Raw genomic sequence first — 13,045 nt, 5'->3', positions numbered from 1 at the left:
ATCTTTGTTGAACGGCTCTAGCTGGTTTGGCTCAGTGGATAGAGCGTGGGCTTACGGACTGAAGGGTCCCAGGTTCGATTCCAGTCAAGGGCATGTACCTTGGTTGCAGGCACATACCCAGTAGGGAGTGTGCAGGAGGCAGCTGATCGATGTTTCTAACTTTCTATCCCTCTCCCTTCCTGTCTGTAAAAATCAATAAAATATATTTTTAAAAAAATCTTTGTTGAACAGTCTTTTTGTTCTCTCTTCTGTAAAGTCAGAATGGTCATTTTTTACTAAATCTTGTTATGAATGCTATTTCATTAGTTTTTTCTTACATGAATATCATAATTGGAGATGGAAAACACACATGGTACACTTCGTAGTTTTAAGTTATGATTCAGTATCTGTAATTGTGAAACATAAACTAAAAGTTATTTACGGCCTAGAAAAGGGTGAAGGGGCAGTTACAAGCAGCAACAGACCAGTTAGACCACATGCTCATTAAGTCATCAAATAACATAAATTACTGTGTGTGTGTGTGTGTGTGTGTGTGTGTGTGTGTGTGTATTTATTTTTAGAGAGAGAAGGGAAAGGAATAGAGAAAAACATCATAGATAGTGTGGGAGCAACTTTCACGTCCCGCGTGGTTCAGGGTTCAGGTTCAGGGTTCGGGTTCTGGAGGAGGCCCCACACAAATGAAAGAGACTAGAAAAGTATTAATTTGGCAATATTGGGGGCCAGGCGGGTGTCCACCTCCAGGGGGAGGACTACGCCCCGCTCCGGCCTTGTTACCCCTTTTATTAAGGTTTGGGATCCACCCATAGAGGCAGGCAATTCCAGTAATAGCCAATCAGCAAGGATTTACATAAGATTGACAGGTGGAAGTTGCTTCAGCTAACACTGTCTCAACTAGATCGTGAGTGGGTGGCTCTGACCTTTCAGAGCTTCCAAGGTTAACCAGCCTTCCGGGTTCCTTGTCCACACCTCTCTGCTAGTGGGACAATGATCGGTTTCTGACAGATAGGCTGCCTCCAGCACGCCCCCTACTGAGGACTGAGCCCACCACCTGGGCATATGCCCTACCTGGAAATCGAATCGGCAACCTCTTGGTTCCTGGGTCGACTGACAACCTCTGAGCCTCACCAGCCAGGCATTAAATTACCCTTTTTTAAATGAATTTGGGAGGCCTCTCAGCCCTCTTCTGAAGGCTTTCAACATATAAATTGTGGGGGATTAGTCCTGTGACTGACATAGCAGAAAAACCAATCACCTTTCCCAGTCATGCTTAGTTTATACTATAAGACTAAATTTCAAGTCTTCCTTTTTCTTTGAAAATAAAATCTAATTTTGTTTTTATAGCTATTTAACCAACATACTGATTTGAGGGAGAAAGTCCTTTCAGTAATAGATTACCTCCAAATATAATGTGTTATAGTTAGCAAATGTAAAATGGCACATAAATAAATACTAAAGTAGCCATCATCAATGTAACATACTAAAATAAAGTAATTAGTATAGTAGTCATAGCTAACAAATCAGGGAATACAATTAATTTTGAACTAATTTAGAATTGGAAAGTGATTTTTTTTTTTTTAAATCTTAGATTTCAAACAGCAGCTTTAAAGGTCTGCTTCGAATTTTTAAAAGACAAGCTCTCACCCTGGCTGGTGTGGTGCAGTGGTTAGAGCGTCCTCCCATGCACTGAAGGATCACAGGTTCAATTCCTGGTCAGGGCACATACCCAGGTTGCAGGTTCCATCCCCAGTCTGTGCTAATTACATCAAACAACTCTGTCTATTCTTAGGAGCATTTAACTGCTTTCTGACTTTATAATATAATAGAGGCCCAGTGCATGGGTAGGGTCCCTAGGCCTGGCCGGTGATCAGAACCAATCGGGGCCTTCAGGCTGCCAGCCAGGGCCTTCCTTCCCTGGCTGCCGGCTGCTGGCTGGGGCCTTCCGTTGTTCCACACTGCCCTCTGGTGGTCAGCACACATCATAGCGAGTCATTGAACTCCCGGTCAAACTCCTGAGGGAACAATTTGCATGTTAGCCTTTTATATGTATAGAGGCCCGATGCACAAAATTTGTGCAAGAGTAGATCTTCCTTCCCCTGGCTGCCGGCACTGGCTTCCCTCTGGCACCGGGACCCAGGCTTCCCTCACAGCCCCAGCTGTCTGGAAGGTTGTCCAGAAGGTTGTCCAGAAGGATGTCTGGTCTAATTAGCATATTACACTTTTATTATTTATAGATTAGTACAGTATTTGATTTTAAACACTTGCTTTCTCATATTCAGGCTTTTATAAAAGACTAGTGTCCCGGTGCATGGATTCATGCACATTGAAAGGAAATTAATTAGAAGAAATATTTTAATATCACTATTCACTTCTTGCAATGAAATAGGATTCTACCAAGTCTCCTATTTACCTATTCCAGAACTTCTGTGAGGATCAAATAAGATGAGGCATGGGAAACGCTTCACAAACATTTGGTTAAACTGTAAAATGTTTGCACCTGGCTATAAAGCAAGTCGGGTTCCTGGGCTGAAGAAACTCCAAGGATGCTAGTCGCTAGGGAGAGGAAGCTGGGTGTTGCTACGTGATGTCATTACCCGGCACTCACAGCCACCGTTTCGGGGCTGGGCTGTGGGCCGCATTTTGCACCATGGGGTCTTGGCAGTGTTGGCTGTGATTGGTGGGGTGTTGTTCCCAGGGTGGTGGCGGGGCCTGTGTCCCACTTGGGGAAAGCCGAGTGTTGGTTCGTTGGCGCCAGGTTCATAGTGCTGTTTATTTTTAAACTGGAGGCCTGGTGCACAAATTTGTGCACATTGAAAAGAAATTAATTAGAAGGAATATTTTAGAGGCTGGGGAAGGACCATGGGAGGTTGGCTCCAGGGCGTGTCTGGCCTGTCTTGCCCAGTCCCGATCAGCCAGACCCCAGCTGCAAGCTAACTTACTGGTCGGAGCGTCTGCCCCCTGGGAGTTAGTGTGCATCATAGCTACCAGTTGAACAGACAGACACTTAGCCTTTTATATATAGATATACATATACATATACATATATATATATATATATATATATACACACACACACATATATATATAGATTAAAATTGAGTAGTAAAGAAGTGTTGACAACTCCACAGTTCACACTATGTTTTAATGTAAAGATTACAAAATACATACAATAAAAAATACAGATGATATAAGGCGATACAAGCTAAAGTAAAAACCTGCCTTCCCATCCTCCAATCTTCCAGTGTCACAACTATAAATACAATAGTTTCTTTAAAATACTGAAATTTAATATTCTAACAAGTCATAAGGCTTTGTTTCTTCTCCACTGGTTTGTTTTACATAATATAGAAATACATTAAAATATTAAGCCTCACTACTCTTATAGAGGACTGAAACTCTTAATTTTATAATAAAATATAGTTAACACTGGATTGCCAAAAGCTCTTTTTCTTCACATTTACTAATTATTCCTCATTAATTCCTCATCAAACACACACATCCAACCCCTACTGATCACCAAAATTTTATAGTCTTATTTTGCAAGTGTAGCATATATATAATTAAACAGTTGGCAAACATATAGAGATTGAGCAAAAAGAAGGCCCACAGGGTACTGCTGTGCAATGTATCTACCAAAAGGTTGATTAGGCCAGTTGTTATATTTGACAGCAAGAAAAAAATCAACTGGTTTCTGTTTATAGCTGTGACTAAACAAAGACTGGGTTTCTTTCTTTCAGCTTCAGAGACTAGAGATTCTGAATGCTTTTTACTTGTAGCAGGAGACTGGATAAGTTTCCAAGAACATGGTACTAGAGCCCCTTGAATTAGAAATTTTGCAAAACTCAAAATTATATCACCCAGTAATAAGCTACTAAGGAGGATCAAGCTAGAAGCAACTATCCAAATACAAAAGGCTAAATTGGCCATTCTTCTAGATGCTGCTTCTACATTTACCTGAACTATGTAAAGAGATACAAAGAGGCTAATAGCTAACAGTAGAATACAATATGCTACTTTTATCCAGTCTTTGATATGTGATCTTTTTTTAAGCATATATGACCCTGTTTGCACACCAGCCATGTGTATCGCCACATACCCCAAGGTAGACATTATTCCTTCTCGGTTGGCATTTAATAAACCAACCCTTGTGCCACTGCCATCAGTGCCATACAAAATTAACCTTTTCAATGGGGTCAAGTCAAGGGCTAGCTGGTATAATACAGTAATGCCAATGGCCACAATCCAGGATTTATTGGGGGGAAAAAACATCAAAAGCAGTGATGTCATCAATTTCACAACTATTAACGTAAAGAAAAAGTTCCAGTGAACTCCATACTCAGTTACATGTTCCTGATAGCCTATGGATTTTATAATAATTAATCGTCCTACTCCTAGAAAGACTAATGGCCAAACAGAGTACAATGACTTTGTAAAACGATCAAATCTGGACCCTTCCATACATTTTCTCCTAATCTCTGGACAAACCATTGCAGTTCCAAAAACAAAGCCTCCTACTCCAAAATCCATTGCTCCTGTCCCATAGAGCTCAGTTTTGGCAAATCTTCTGGGGAAAAGTGGGAAGTCCACAGCCAAAATGGCAACAGCAGTAAATGCACTGTTAATTACACGGAAAGAGGAGATGGCTGGGATGTATTCTGATTCTAGACTAATTTTTAAGAATTTTTCAAGGATTTTCTGGCCGGGCATTTTGGCATAGCAAGTTCTCCGGCAGTATATTTGATAGAATAGCCCTGCCCCAAAGAGAATTACAGTGAGGTGCTCAAGGTAGAGAAAGGAAGACAAAATGGTCAAAGTGGTCACCAGGGGAACTATTAGGAAAACAAAGTCAATGAAGAATCGAGTTCTCCAGGTATGTGAAGACCACAAGTGCTGTGAGAGAATGATCAGGAGTCCTCTGCACAGGAGGCAGGGCACAGGCAAGCACAAGCCCTGGGTAATTTCCAGCACGCTGGTTCCATTGTGGTTACTAACAAAAGCTTCCTTCATCTGCTTTTGAGACATTTTTTCTTCTTCCTGTTTTCACAAAGAGCAAAGGAATGCATTTGTGGAAAGCAGTGTTCTTGTGGAATTGGCATATATATGTACCTGACTTGCTCTTATCTTAAATTTCAGAGTAGAACCTAGGTCTTGTGACGTCCTCTTCCAAGGATTGTGGGAAGAAGCCTAACACTAATACATTAGGATACGAATGTTACACTAATAGCATGAAATTATTGGTTAAAAAGCTTTAGCTATTTTCAGTATAAGGCAGACTCACAAAAAAGTACATTTGGGATAAAAAAGAACTCACAGTCGGATAGAAATTCCTTTTACAAAACATGTTATGAAGATTATGTAATGAAAACTGAGTACACACAACTAATGGCTCTAAGTTAGATCAGACGGAGTGGAAAGACAGGGGCAGAGAAGGCATTCAAGTACACTTGGGAGTTGGGGCCTTGTTTTTTGTTCAGAGCCTCTCTGAAAGTATTGCCTCCAGGACACACATCTGAGTCCTCCAGTGGCCTCTTGAGCCCCAGCCTGCTCCCTACATTTACAGAGTGCCAAATTTCACGTTAGGTATAGGTTAGGTAGAACGGATGCTAATGGGAGGGGGGGGTGTATAGCACCTACTAGGGTTGTTTTATAAAACGCCTCTCGGACACACATCAATGTTTGAAAAGTGGCGCATACGAACACATTTGTTGGTCAAACAAGAACGATGTAGAATAAATGAATTCATGATGGCCTAAGCCGGTAACAAACCGATCGGCTAGCGTAAAAATAGAAGTCCTTTTCCACCACCGCGTCGGGCCCGTATACCTCCCGTGCTCCGTGCTCCGGTTGGTCTCGGCGCTCCCCGGACGGAGGCTGTCTACGTGGGTCAGGTCGCCCGCTTCCTCCGGCCCCGCGGGCCGACGCGGCGGAGCAAGCAGCTTCCGCCTCCCGAGGCGCGCTTCCGGCCGACGGGGGCGGCGGGGTCTGCGCTTCCGGGCCGGCGAATTCCGCGCGCATCCGGCACTGGGTGGTGCTGGTTTCCTCGCCAGCTGCAGCACGGGGTGCCCGGCCCAGGGGTGCCCGGGTCGTGGCCGTAGCCGGCCCGTCGGAGGAGCCGGAGCGGAAAAGGCGCTCCAGGCGCCGCACCACCGCTCAGACCCCGGCGAGGCCGGTCAGGGTGATGGGTCGGAGGCACCGGCGAACATTAGGCCGGGGCGTCCCCTCCTAGTCCTGCGAGGGCCCTGAGACCAGGACACCCTGCCTCCCGCGCCGCTCCCGCCAGGACCCGAGCTTCCCTTTCACTCCCACCTTACCCCAAACTCTCAAAATGTCCTGTCCCAGGTGGAGCCCCCAACTCCGGGTCCCCGCGACGCGAGCAGGCCACGTGCGCCCCGCGCCGCGTGTGCGCGCCCCGCCCCGGGGGAGGAGCCAGCCGGCCGGCCAGCCACTTAGCGGAGCGGCTGCGGCGGGTGCGAGACGGTCTCGGCTTTCTCTCCGGTTTGCCCCCGCCCCTCCTCTTCCCTCCGCTCCTCGGGCTCTTCCCGCCGCCCCACCCGGCCCGCCCGCTTTTCCAGCCGGGCCGGCGGGGCTGCACGCTCAGGCCGTGGGATCGGTGAGTGCCACCCCAGCTGAAGCCCTTCCGTGACCCCTAAGGGGCGGGGAGGCCGGTTTGCCCCCGGAGCGCTGAGGAAGAAGTGGACATCTCCCCTTTCTCAAGGCGCCTGTTCCCTGCCCTTTCCCTTTTCCTTTTGACCCTCTCGTATCCCAAGGGGAGGTAGCCTGGATCCTGGCCCTTACCAGGAACTTTTATGAACCAGGACCTTTCATGGTCACCTTCCACCTTGCCAGCAGCGGACGACCCTCAATGGGGGGTGGAGGGAGGTCCCGGTTGGCAGGGTGGGTCCCCGCCCCTGCTCCTCTCCAGAGGGACCTGGGAGGGGGCGCTGGTCCCGGGAGGCGTCAGGGCAGCCGCGCCCTTGGCTGGGGTCACGTCCACCTTCCCGGGAAGGACATACTCTCCCCGTGCCAGGTGCTTAAGGAGCGGCAACCCAGCCCTGGGCCCGGCAGGCCCTTTGCCAGGATCGGGAGTCCCCGGTTCCCACCGGGAACCTCAGGGCGGGATTGGCTAGGCTACCAGGACCCTCACCCGGCTTTTCTATTCTGCCTCGGAGCCGAGGAGAACCTGAGGCTGGGGAGGAGGAGCTGTTGATCAGATTGCCGCTTGCCTTGCCTTGACTTGGTGTTTCATCTATTCGTTACCGGCTCCCTCCTGCCCACGGTGGTCACACCCTTTCCAGAACTACTTGGCTGGTAACCACGAAGCCGAGTGGGAGCAAGAGCGGGGAGGACTGGAGAAAACCGCTCTAACCTGACTTAACTCTGGCTGAGAGCTGACACTGCACATACTAACCAACATTTGCAAAGAGCTCTCACGGATCCCACTAGCCCATTTGATCCTGAACTCTACACTGTGAGGTCTGGGTATTAGTATTCCATTTTGCAAACGACAGGGGTTAGGGGTGGGGCTGCAAATCTGGGTCAGTGTGATGTGGAGGGTGAAGACACTCGGAGACAGAAGTCTCCTGCTCTATCCTCTCCACTAGACAGAAATATCCTATTTTAGCATATCCAGTAGCTGGTGGGGTGGGAGGCTAAAGTCAACCAGATCCTCCAGGAAGAGAAATCAGCTCATTCACTGGCAAGTCACAACACCTTCCTGGTTCACTTTGATTCCTCATCTTGCAAATGGAGATAGTAAAATCTACCTCACAAGGAGTGGTTGTGGAGGAAATAAAGCTTAGAGAGCTCTAGTGATATGCATCTGAGGAGCTTTGGATTCTAACCCCACCACCTCTTGTGCTCCACCTCTGGTCCTCTAAGATGAACTTCCAATTGAGGGAGTTTTGTTCTTGAGTTTCTGGAGCCCTCTGCGTAGCTGTCCTTCGGGTGGGATACAGTTAGTGTCCAGGTGAATGTGGAATGTGTCTAACAGGCCTGATGCTCTTCTCTGCCTGAATTGTTCATTTTTCCAGTTCCCAGGGAAGTTCCTATTCCTGTTCTTTCAAAGGCCAGATGTATTCAGAACCTTAAGAAAGTCTCCAACCAATTAAAAAAACAAGCAAACAAGAAAGAAAAAAAAGTCTCCCTCTCCTGGCCAGCATGGCTCAGTTGAGCATCAACCTATGAACCAAGAGGTCACGGTTCAATTCCTGGTCAGGGCACATGCCCGGGTTGGGTTGTGGGCTCCATCCCCATTGTGGCACATGCAGGAGGCAGCCAATCAATGTTTCTCTCACCGATGTTTCTATCGCTCTCTCCCTCCCCCTTCCTCTCTGAAATCAATTTTTAAAAACAATTTTTTGTCTTAAAAAAAGAAAGTCTCCACCAAGGTTAATCCATTTCAGACACCCCTCATCCACTGCCTCGCTTTGCTGGGGCAGTGTGTGGCCTGGGAAATTCTGAGTCTGAGGGTCACTTACAGTTTTACAGAAATTGGCCTAAGTCCAATCTCACAACACCCCTCTCACAGATGCGTTCCCATCCTCTGAAATTCTCATTTTAAAGTTGATACTGGAGTATTCCTCTGATTAGTGCCCCCAAATATTGTTAATTGTACTAACAATATTTCCCCTCAGAGTGCATATTCAGATTTGTGTTTTGTGGGGTGCTTTCAATCCATGACCTCATTGACGTTCACAACCTGTGAGGTAGATTTTACTATCTCCATTTGCAAGATGAGGAATCAAAGTGGACCAGGAAGGTGATGTGACTTACCAGTGAATGACTGAGCTCTGATTTCTCTTCCTGGAGTATCTGGTTGACTTCAGCCTCCCACCCCACCAACTACTGGCTATGCTAAAATAGGATATTTCTGTCTAGTGGAGAGGGTAGAGCAGATGTCTCTGTCTCTGTCTCCGAGTGTCTTCACCCTCCACATCACACTGACCCAGATTTGCAGCCCCACCCCTAACCCTGTAGTAAAACTAGCCCCGGAGGAGCCCAGGGAGCCTCCAGAAGCTCTTGTAAAAGTCTCCCCTGTTCCCCTCTTGGCAGGGACAGAAGAGACTTCCTTTCTGCCCAGACTCACTCTGGTTCTCCTTTTGGTTCCTCTGCTCAGTGCGGGGAGCAGGAGTGAGTCACCCTGAAGAAGCCTTCACCTGTGTGTGGCCCTTGTCTTCTCTCTCGTACCATAGGCTCTGGAATGACTCATCTCAGATTCTTCCAGAACTGAGCTCTTTACATGCCCGAGCCTGTGTCCTCATGACTAGGTGGATTGCACTCCTTGTGCCTGCAACCCAGAACTCTGGCTGACCACACTGAAGCAGGATGCTCCAGCAGGTAAAACCTCACCCTTAGATAACCCAGGCCCCAAAGCACCTGAAGCACCTTTGCATCTTGGACTTGTCTGAATGTGGTTTCACTACCCTGTCCGGGAAGGAAGAAAACGACCCCTTAAAGGTCTTCTTTTCTCACTTCAGGTAGTTATTCCAGTGCCTTTCACCTGTTGTTAAGTTCTTCATGATAGCTAATTTGAATCTCTCCTGTTGTAGTTGATAGCTCTTTTCCTGGGGTGGTTAAGGGAATCCTGAGGGCACTTTGGTGACCTTCAAGCCTGAACCAGTGAGGAAGTCCTGAGAGATGTCACTGCCAGCCAGAATTGTTGAGGCACAGTGGAAGCCTGGGGCTTCCAAAAGGAGGTGAAGCTGAGAGATGTCCCTGAAGAAGTCTCCTTGAAGCTGGGCCTTAAAGAATAAGTAGGGCCTGGCCAGTGTGGCTAAGTGGTTGAGCATCGACCTATGAACCAGGAGGTCACAGTTCAATTCCTGGTCAGGGCACACACTCAGGTTGTGGGCTCAATCTCTAGTGTGGGGTGTGCTGGAGGCAGCTGATCAATGATTCTCATCATTGATGTTTCTATCTCTCCCTCTCCCTTCCTCTCTGAAATCAATAAAATATATATATATACATATATATGCATATATATATATATATATATATATATATATATATATATATATATTTAAGAATAAGTAAGGCCTGACTGGTTTGGCTCAGTGGATAGAGCGTCGGCCTGCGGACTGAAGGGTCCCAGGTTCGATTCCGGTCAAGGGCATGTATCTTGGTTGTGGGCACATCCCCAGTGGGGGGCGTGCAGGAGGCAACTGATCGATGTTTCTCTCTCATCGATGTTTCCAACTCTCTATCCCTCTCCCTTCCTCTCTGTAAAATATCAATAAAATATATTTAAAAAAAAAAAAAAAGAATAAGTAAGAATTAGCCAAGTAGAAAAGGAAAATAAGTGGTCCAGACAAAGAGGTCAGTCTGTGCAAAAGTGTGGGAGATGACCTATGTGAAAATAGAGGCTTCTGATGAATGGATCACAGGGCATATGGGGGAGGGGGTTGCTATTGGATCTCTGCCACTCGGAAAAGGCTACTATGGCCCCCAAAGCAGAGGGATTTCCAGGGACCTAGCCACGCTCTGATCTCAGCACTTACTCTGTAGGCCAAGACTCTGCTCTGTGCATCATGGTGGGCCCAAGTTCAGAGAAGAGGCAACATCTTTGTCGCCCTAGCAGGTTTGGCTCAGAGAATAGAGCGTCAGCCTGTGGACTGAAGGGTCCTGGGTTCGATTCCAGTCAAGGGCACATGCCCGGGTTGCAGGCTCCATCCCCAGTGTGGGGCGGGCGTGTAGGAGGCAGCCGATCAATAACCTCTCTCATTACTGATGTTTCTATCTCTCCCTCTCCCTTCCTCTCTGAAATCAATAAAAAATATCTTTAAAAAAAAGAAACTTGCCGAAACCGGTTTGGCTCAGTGGATAGAGCGTCGGCCTGCGGACTGAAAGGTCCCAGGTTCGATTCCGGTCAAGGGGCATGTACCTTGGTTGCGGGCATGTCCCCAGTAGGGGGTGTGCAGGAGGCAGCTGATTGATGTTTCTCTCTCATCGATGTTTCTAACTCTCTATCCCTCTCCCTTCCTCTCTGTAAAAAATCAATAAAATATATTAAAAAGAAAGAAAGAAACTTGTCATTGGGCCTCTCAAATGACACCTGCCACCTGGGCTTGAGGGATTTGAACTTGTAGAGTTCACTAGTCTCATGGAAACCCACACAGGTCTTGCCCTGACTGGTTTGGCTCAGTGGATAGAGCGTCGGCCTGCGGACTGAATGGTCCCGGGTTCGATTCCGGTCAAGGGCATGTACCTTGGTTGCGGGCACATCCCCAGTGGGGGGTGTGCAAGAGGCAGCTGATTGATGTTTCTCTCTCATTGATGTTTCTGACTCTCTATCCCTCTCCCTTCCTCTCTGTAAAAAATCAATAAAATATATTAAAAAAAAAAAAAAAAAAAAAAAAAAAAAAAAAAAAGAAACCCACACAGGTCATATCATAGACCCTTCCCTCCAAAAGCAGTTTCATCCAGGTTACTGTCTTCTGTTCCCCACCCCATCTTCCCTACTACCCCAGAGAGAAAAGAGGAGAAATGGGGAGAAGAAACGTGGAAAGTGTTGGCATCATGCATGGGAAAGGGAGAAGGTGAAGGGGCCTGTTCTCTTGACTTCTGAGCCTCTTAAGTAGACCCAGGGCAGAGGAAACTAGTTGTGTAATTAACCAGATTAATTAAGCCCCAAGAGGCAGGTGATGAAGGCATGGAGCTACCTCACAGCTGATTTTTCATCTCAAATTGAATAGTTTCTTTAAAAAAAAAAAAAAAAAAGGCCCAAAGCATGGTTCTTTTCCTTTGTGATACTCCTATAGCAGCCCCCCACCATGGCCCCTAACCCTGCCAGGCCCAGTAAGGCTAGTAGCTGGCCAGCCTGGAAGCCGGAGCTCATGGCATAGAGATGTGATAGCATTTATTGATTTATCCAGTATTCACTATGTGCCAAGGACTAAGTGCTTTTTATATTGCTGCTTGTTTTTCTTCCCAATAGTCCTGTGAACAGGCTTTATTTTCTTTTATTTACAAAAAACTGTGGCTCAGAGAGGTTAAGTCACTTACCCAGGCTCACATGCTTAATAAGGGGCAGAACTGAAATTTGAACCCAACCAGACTATGATACTGGAAGCCAAGTCTCTCTCCACTGCACAGGCCTCCACCCCTACACAGCTGCCAGCTGGTCTGAGTCCCAGCTTTCCTGGCCCTGTTATACCCTCCCAGGTGAATGGCCATAGTTCAGGCCCTGATGCCCACGGTGGGAAAGCCCTCAGAGAAGACCTGCAGGAGTTCCTAGGCCAGGAGGCCCCACTGCACCTGCTGGATGACCTCACCAAGGTGAATCCTGTGACGCTGGAGACAGGTATGGGCCTCCCTCTCCTCAAGAGTGCCCTCTCCAAGAGGGTAGCACTTTGGTGTAGGTATTCAGCACAGCTTCCCCTACCAGACCAAGGCAGGCAGGACTCCTGACCTGGAGCCAGATACGCTGCGTCAGAACTGCCTGGCAGTTGCATCTGGGCTCCCCAACCCCGACTTTGCTCCAGATTTGGCATTCATCTTAATTAGATCTTGTACCTATTCATCAGGGAGCTGCTGGAATCTAATGGCTCTTGGCTGATTGCAGAGGGAGTGCTGTTAGGCAGATGTTTTTGTGTGCTCATGTCTACATTTAAGCCAGAGTTTGCTAAAAGCACCTTTGCCTCAGTCCTGAGGTGTTTGCAGGCCCGGTACATGGCAGACACATTCTACACCAATGCTGGCTGCACCCTGGTGGCTCTGAACCCCTTCAAGCCTGTCCCTCAGCTCTACTCGCCAGATCTGATGCAAGAGTACCATGCTGCTCCTCAGCCCCAGGTAAGACTCAGCTACTTCCTGGGCCTCAGGACTCCCCTGCCTCCCCTTAGGCCTCCTTGCAGCGTCCCTGTCCTTATCCATCTATGCATCGCCCATGCTGGTGCCACAGCCCTGTCCATCAGGAGCTCGAGGAATTTTGGGCACACAACAGTGGTGCAAAGTGAGAGGTAAATATTTGTTTAACTGAGTTTGGATCATAAAATAGGGACATAGGGCAAAGTATTTTTTTCTTATTTATGAGTTAATTGGAAAGGATTTA

At 47.4% G+C, this 13,045-nt stretch overlaps 2 protein-coding genes across 4 annotated transcripts in view; one reads left to right on the top strand and one right to left on the bottom strand.

Annotated features, from left to right (window-relative positions):
* Nucleotides 1-3,120: 3,120 nt before the first annotated feature.
* On the bottom strand, nucleotides 3,121-6,139 carry PIGW (phosphatidylinositol glycan anchor biosynthesis class W). 2 transcript variants are annotated; one of them, XM_080679882.1, is made up of 2 exons: nucleotides 5,764-6,139; nucleotides 3,121-5,031 (listed from the first exon to the last, which is right to left on the bottom strand). In XM_080679882.1, the coding sequence occupies exons 1-2, from the start codon at nucleotides 6,010-6,012 to the stop codon at nucleotides 3,511-3,513; spliced, it is 1,770 nt and encodes a 589-aa protein (XP_080536008.1). In that variant the 5' UTR covers nucleotides 6,013-6,139; the 3' UTR covers nucleotides 3,121-3,510. The 2 variants fall into 2 exon arrangements, with proteins under 2 accessions (XP_080536008.1, XP_080536009.1); XM_080679883.1 differs by having other exon boundaries at nucleotides 5,821-6,139.
* Nucleotides 6,140-6,408: 269 nt separating this feature from the next.
* The window catches only part of MYO19 (myosin XIX), a 28,057-nt gene continuing 21,420 nt past the window's right edge, over nucleotides 6,409-13,045 (top strand). The window contains exons 1-4 of one of the 2 annotated variants that reach the window (XM_080679879.1): nucleotides 6,409-6,607; nucleotides 9,189-9,333; nucleotides 12,157-12,295; nucleotides 12,638-12,786. In XM_080679879.1, coding sequence (XP_080536005.1) covers nucleotides 9,322-9,333; nucleotides 12,157-12,295; nucleotides 12,638-12,786 — 300 coding nt within the window. In that variant the 5' untranslated portion in view covers nucleotides 6,409-6,607; nucleotides 9,189-9,321. Of the gene's footprint in view, nucleotides 6,608-9,188; nucleotides 9,334-12,156; nucleotides 12,296-12,637; nucleotides 12,787-13,045 lie in introns of those variants that run through there. The other variant, XM_080679880.1, reaches the window with a different exon arrangement.

This window comes from Plecotus auritus (genome assembly GCF_963455305.1).
Source record: "Plecotus auritus genome assembly, chromosome: 7".
In the NCBI taxonomy this organism is placed as follows: domain Eukaryota; kingdom Metazoa; phylum Chordata; class Mammalia; order Chiroptera; family Vespertilionidae; genus Plecotus; species Plecotus auritus.
This window is presented reverse-complemented; position numbering and strand designations above follow the sequence as displayed.

Excerpts from the sequence above, each read along its gene's own strand:
- PIGW (XM_080679882.1), bottom strand. The coding sequence starts at position 6,012 with ATGCGCGCGGAATTCGCCGGCCCGGAAGCGCAGACCCCGCCGCCCCCG. Across the intron at positions 5,032-5,763 it reads ATTTTTACGCTAGCCGATCG|GAAGAAGAAAAAATGTCTCA; the intron begins GTTTGTTACCGG and ends TTGTGAAAACAG.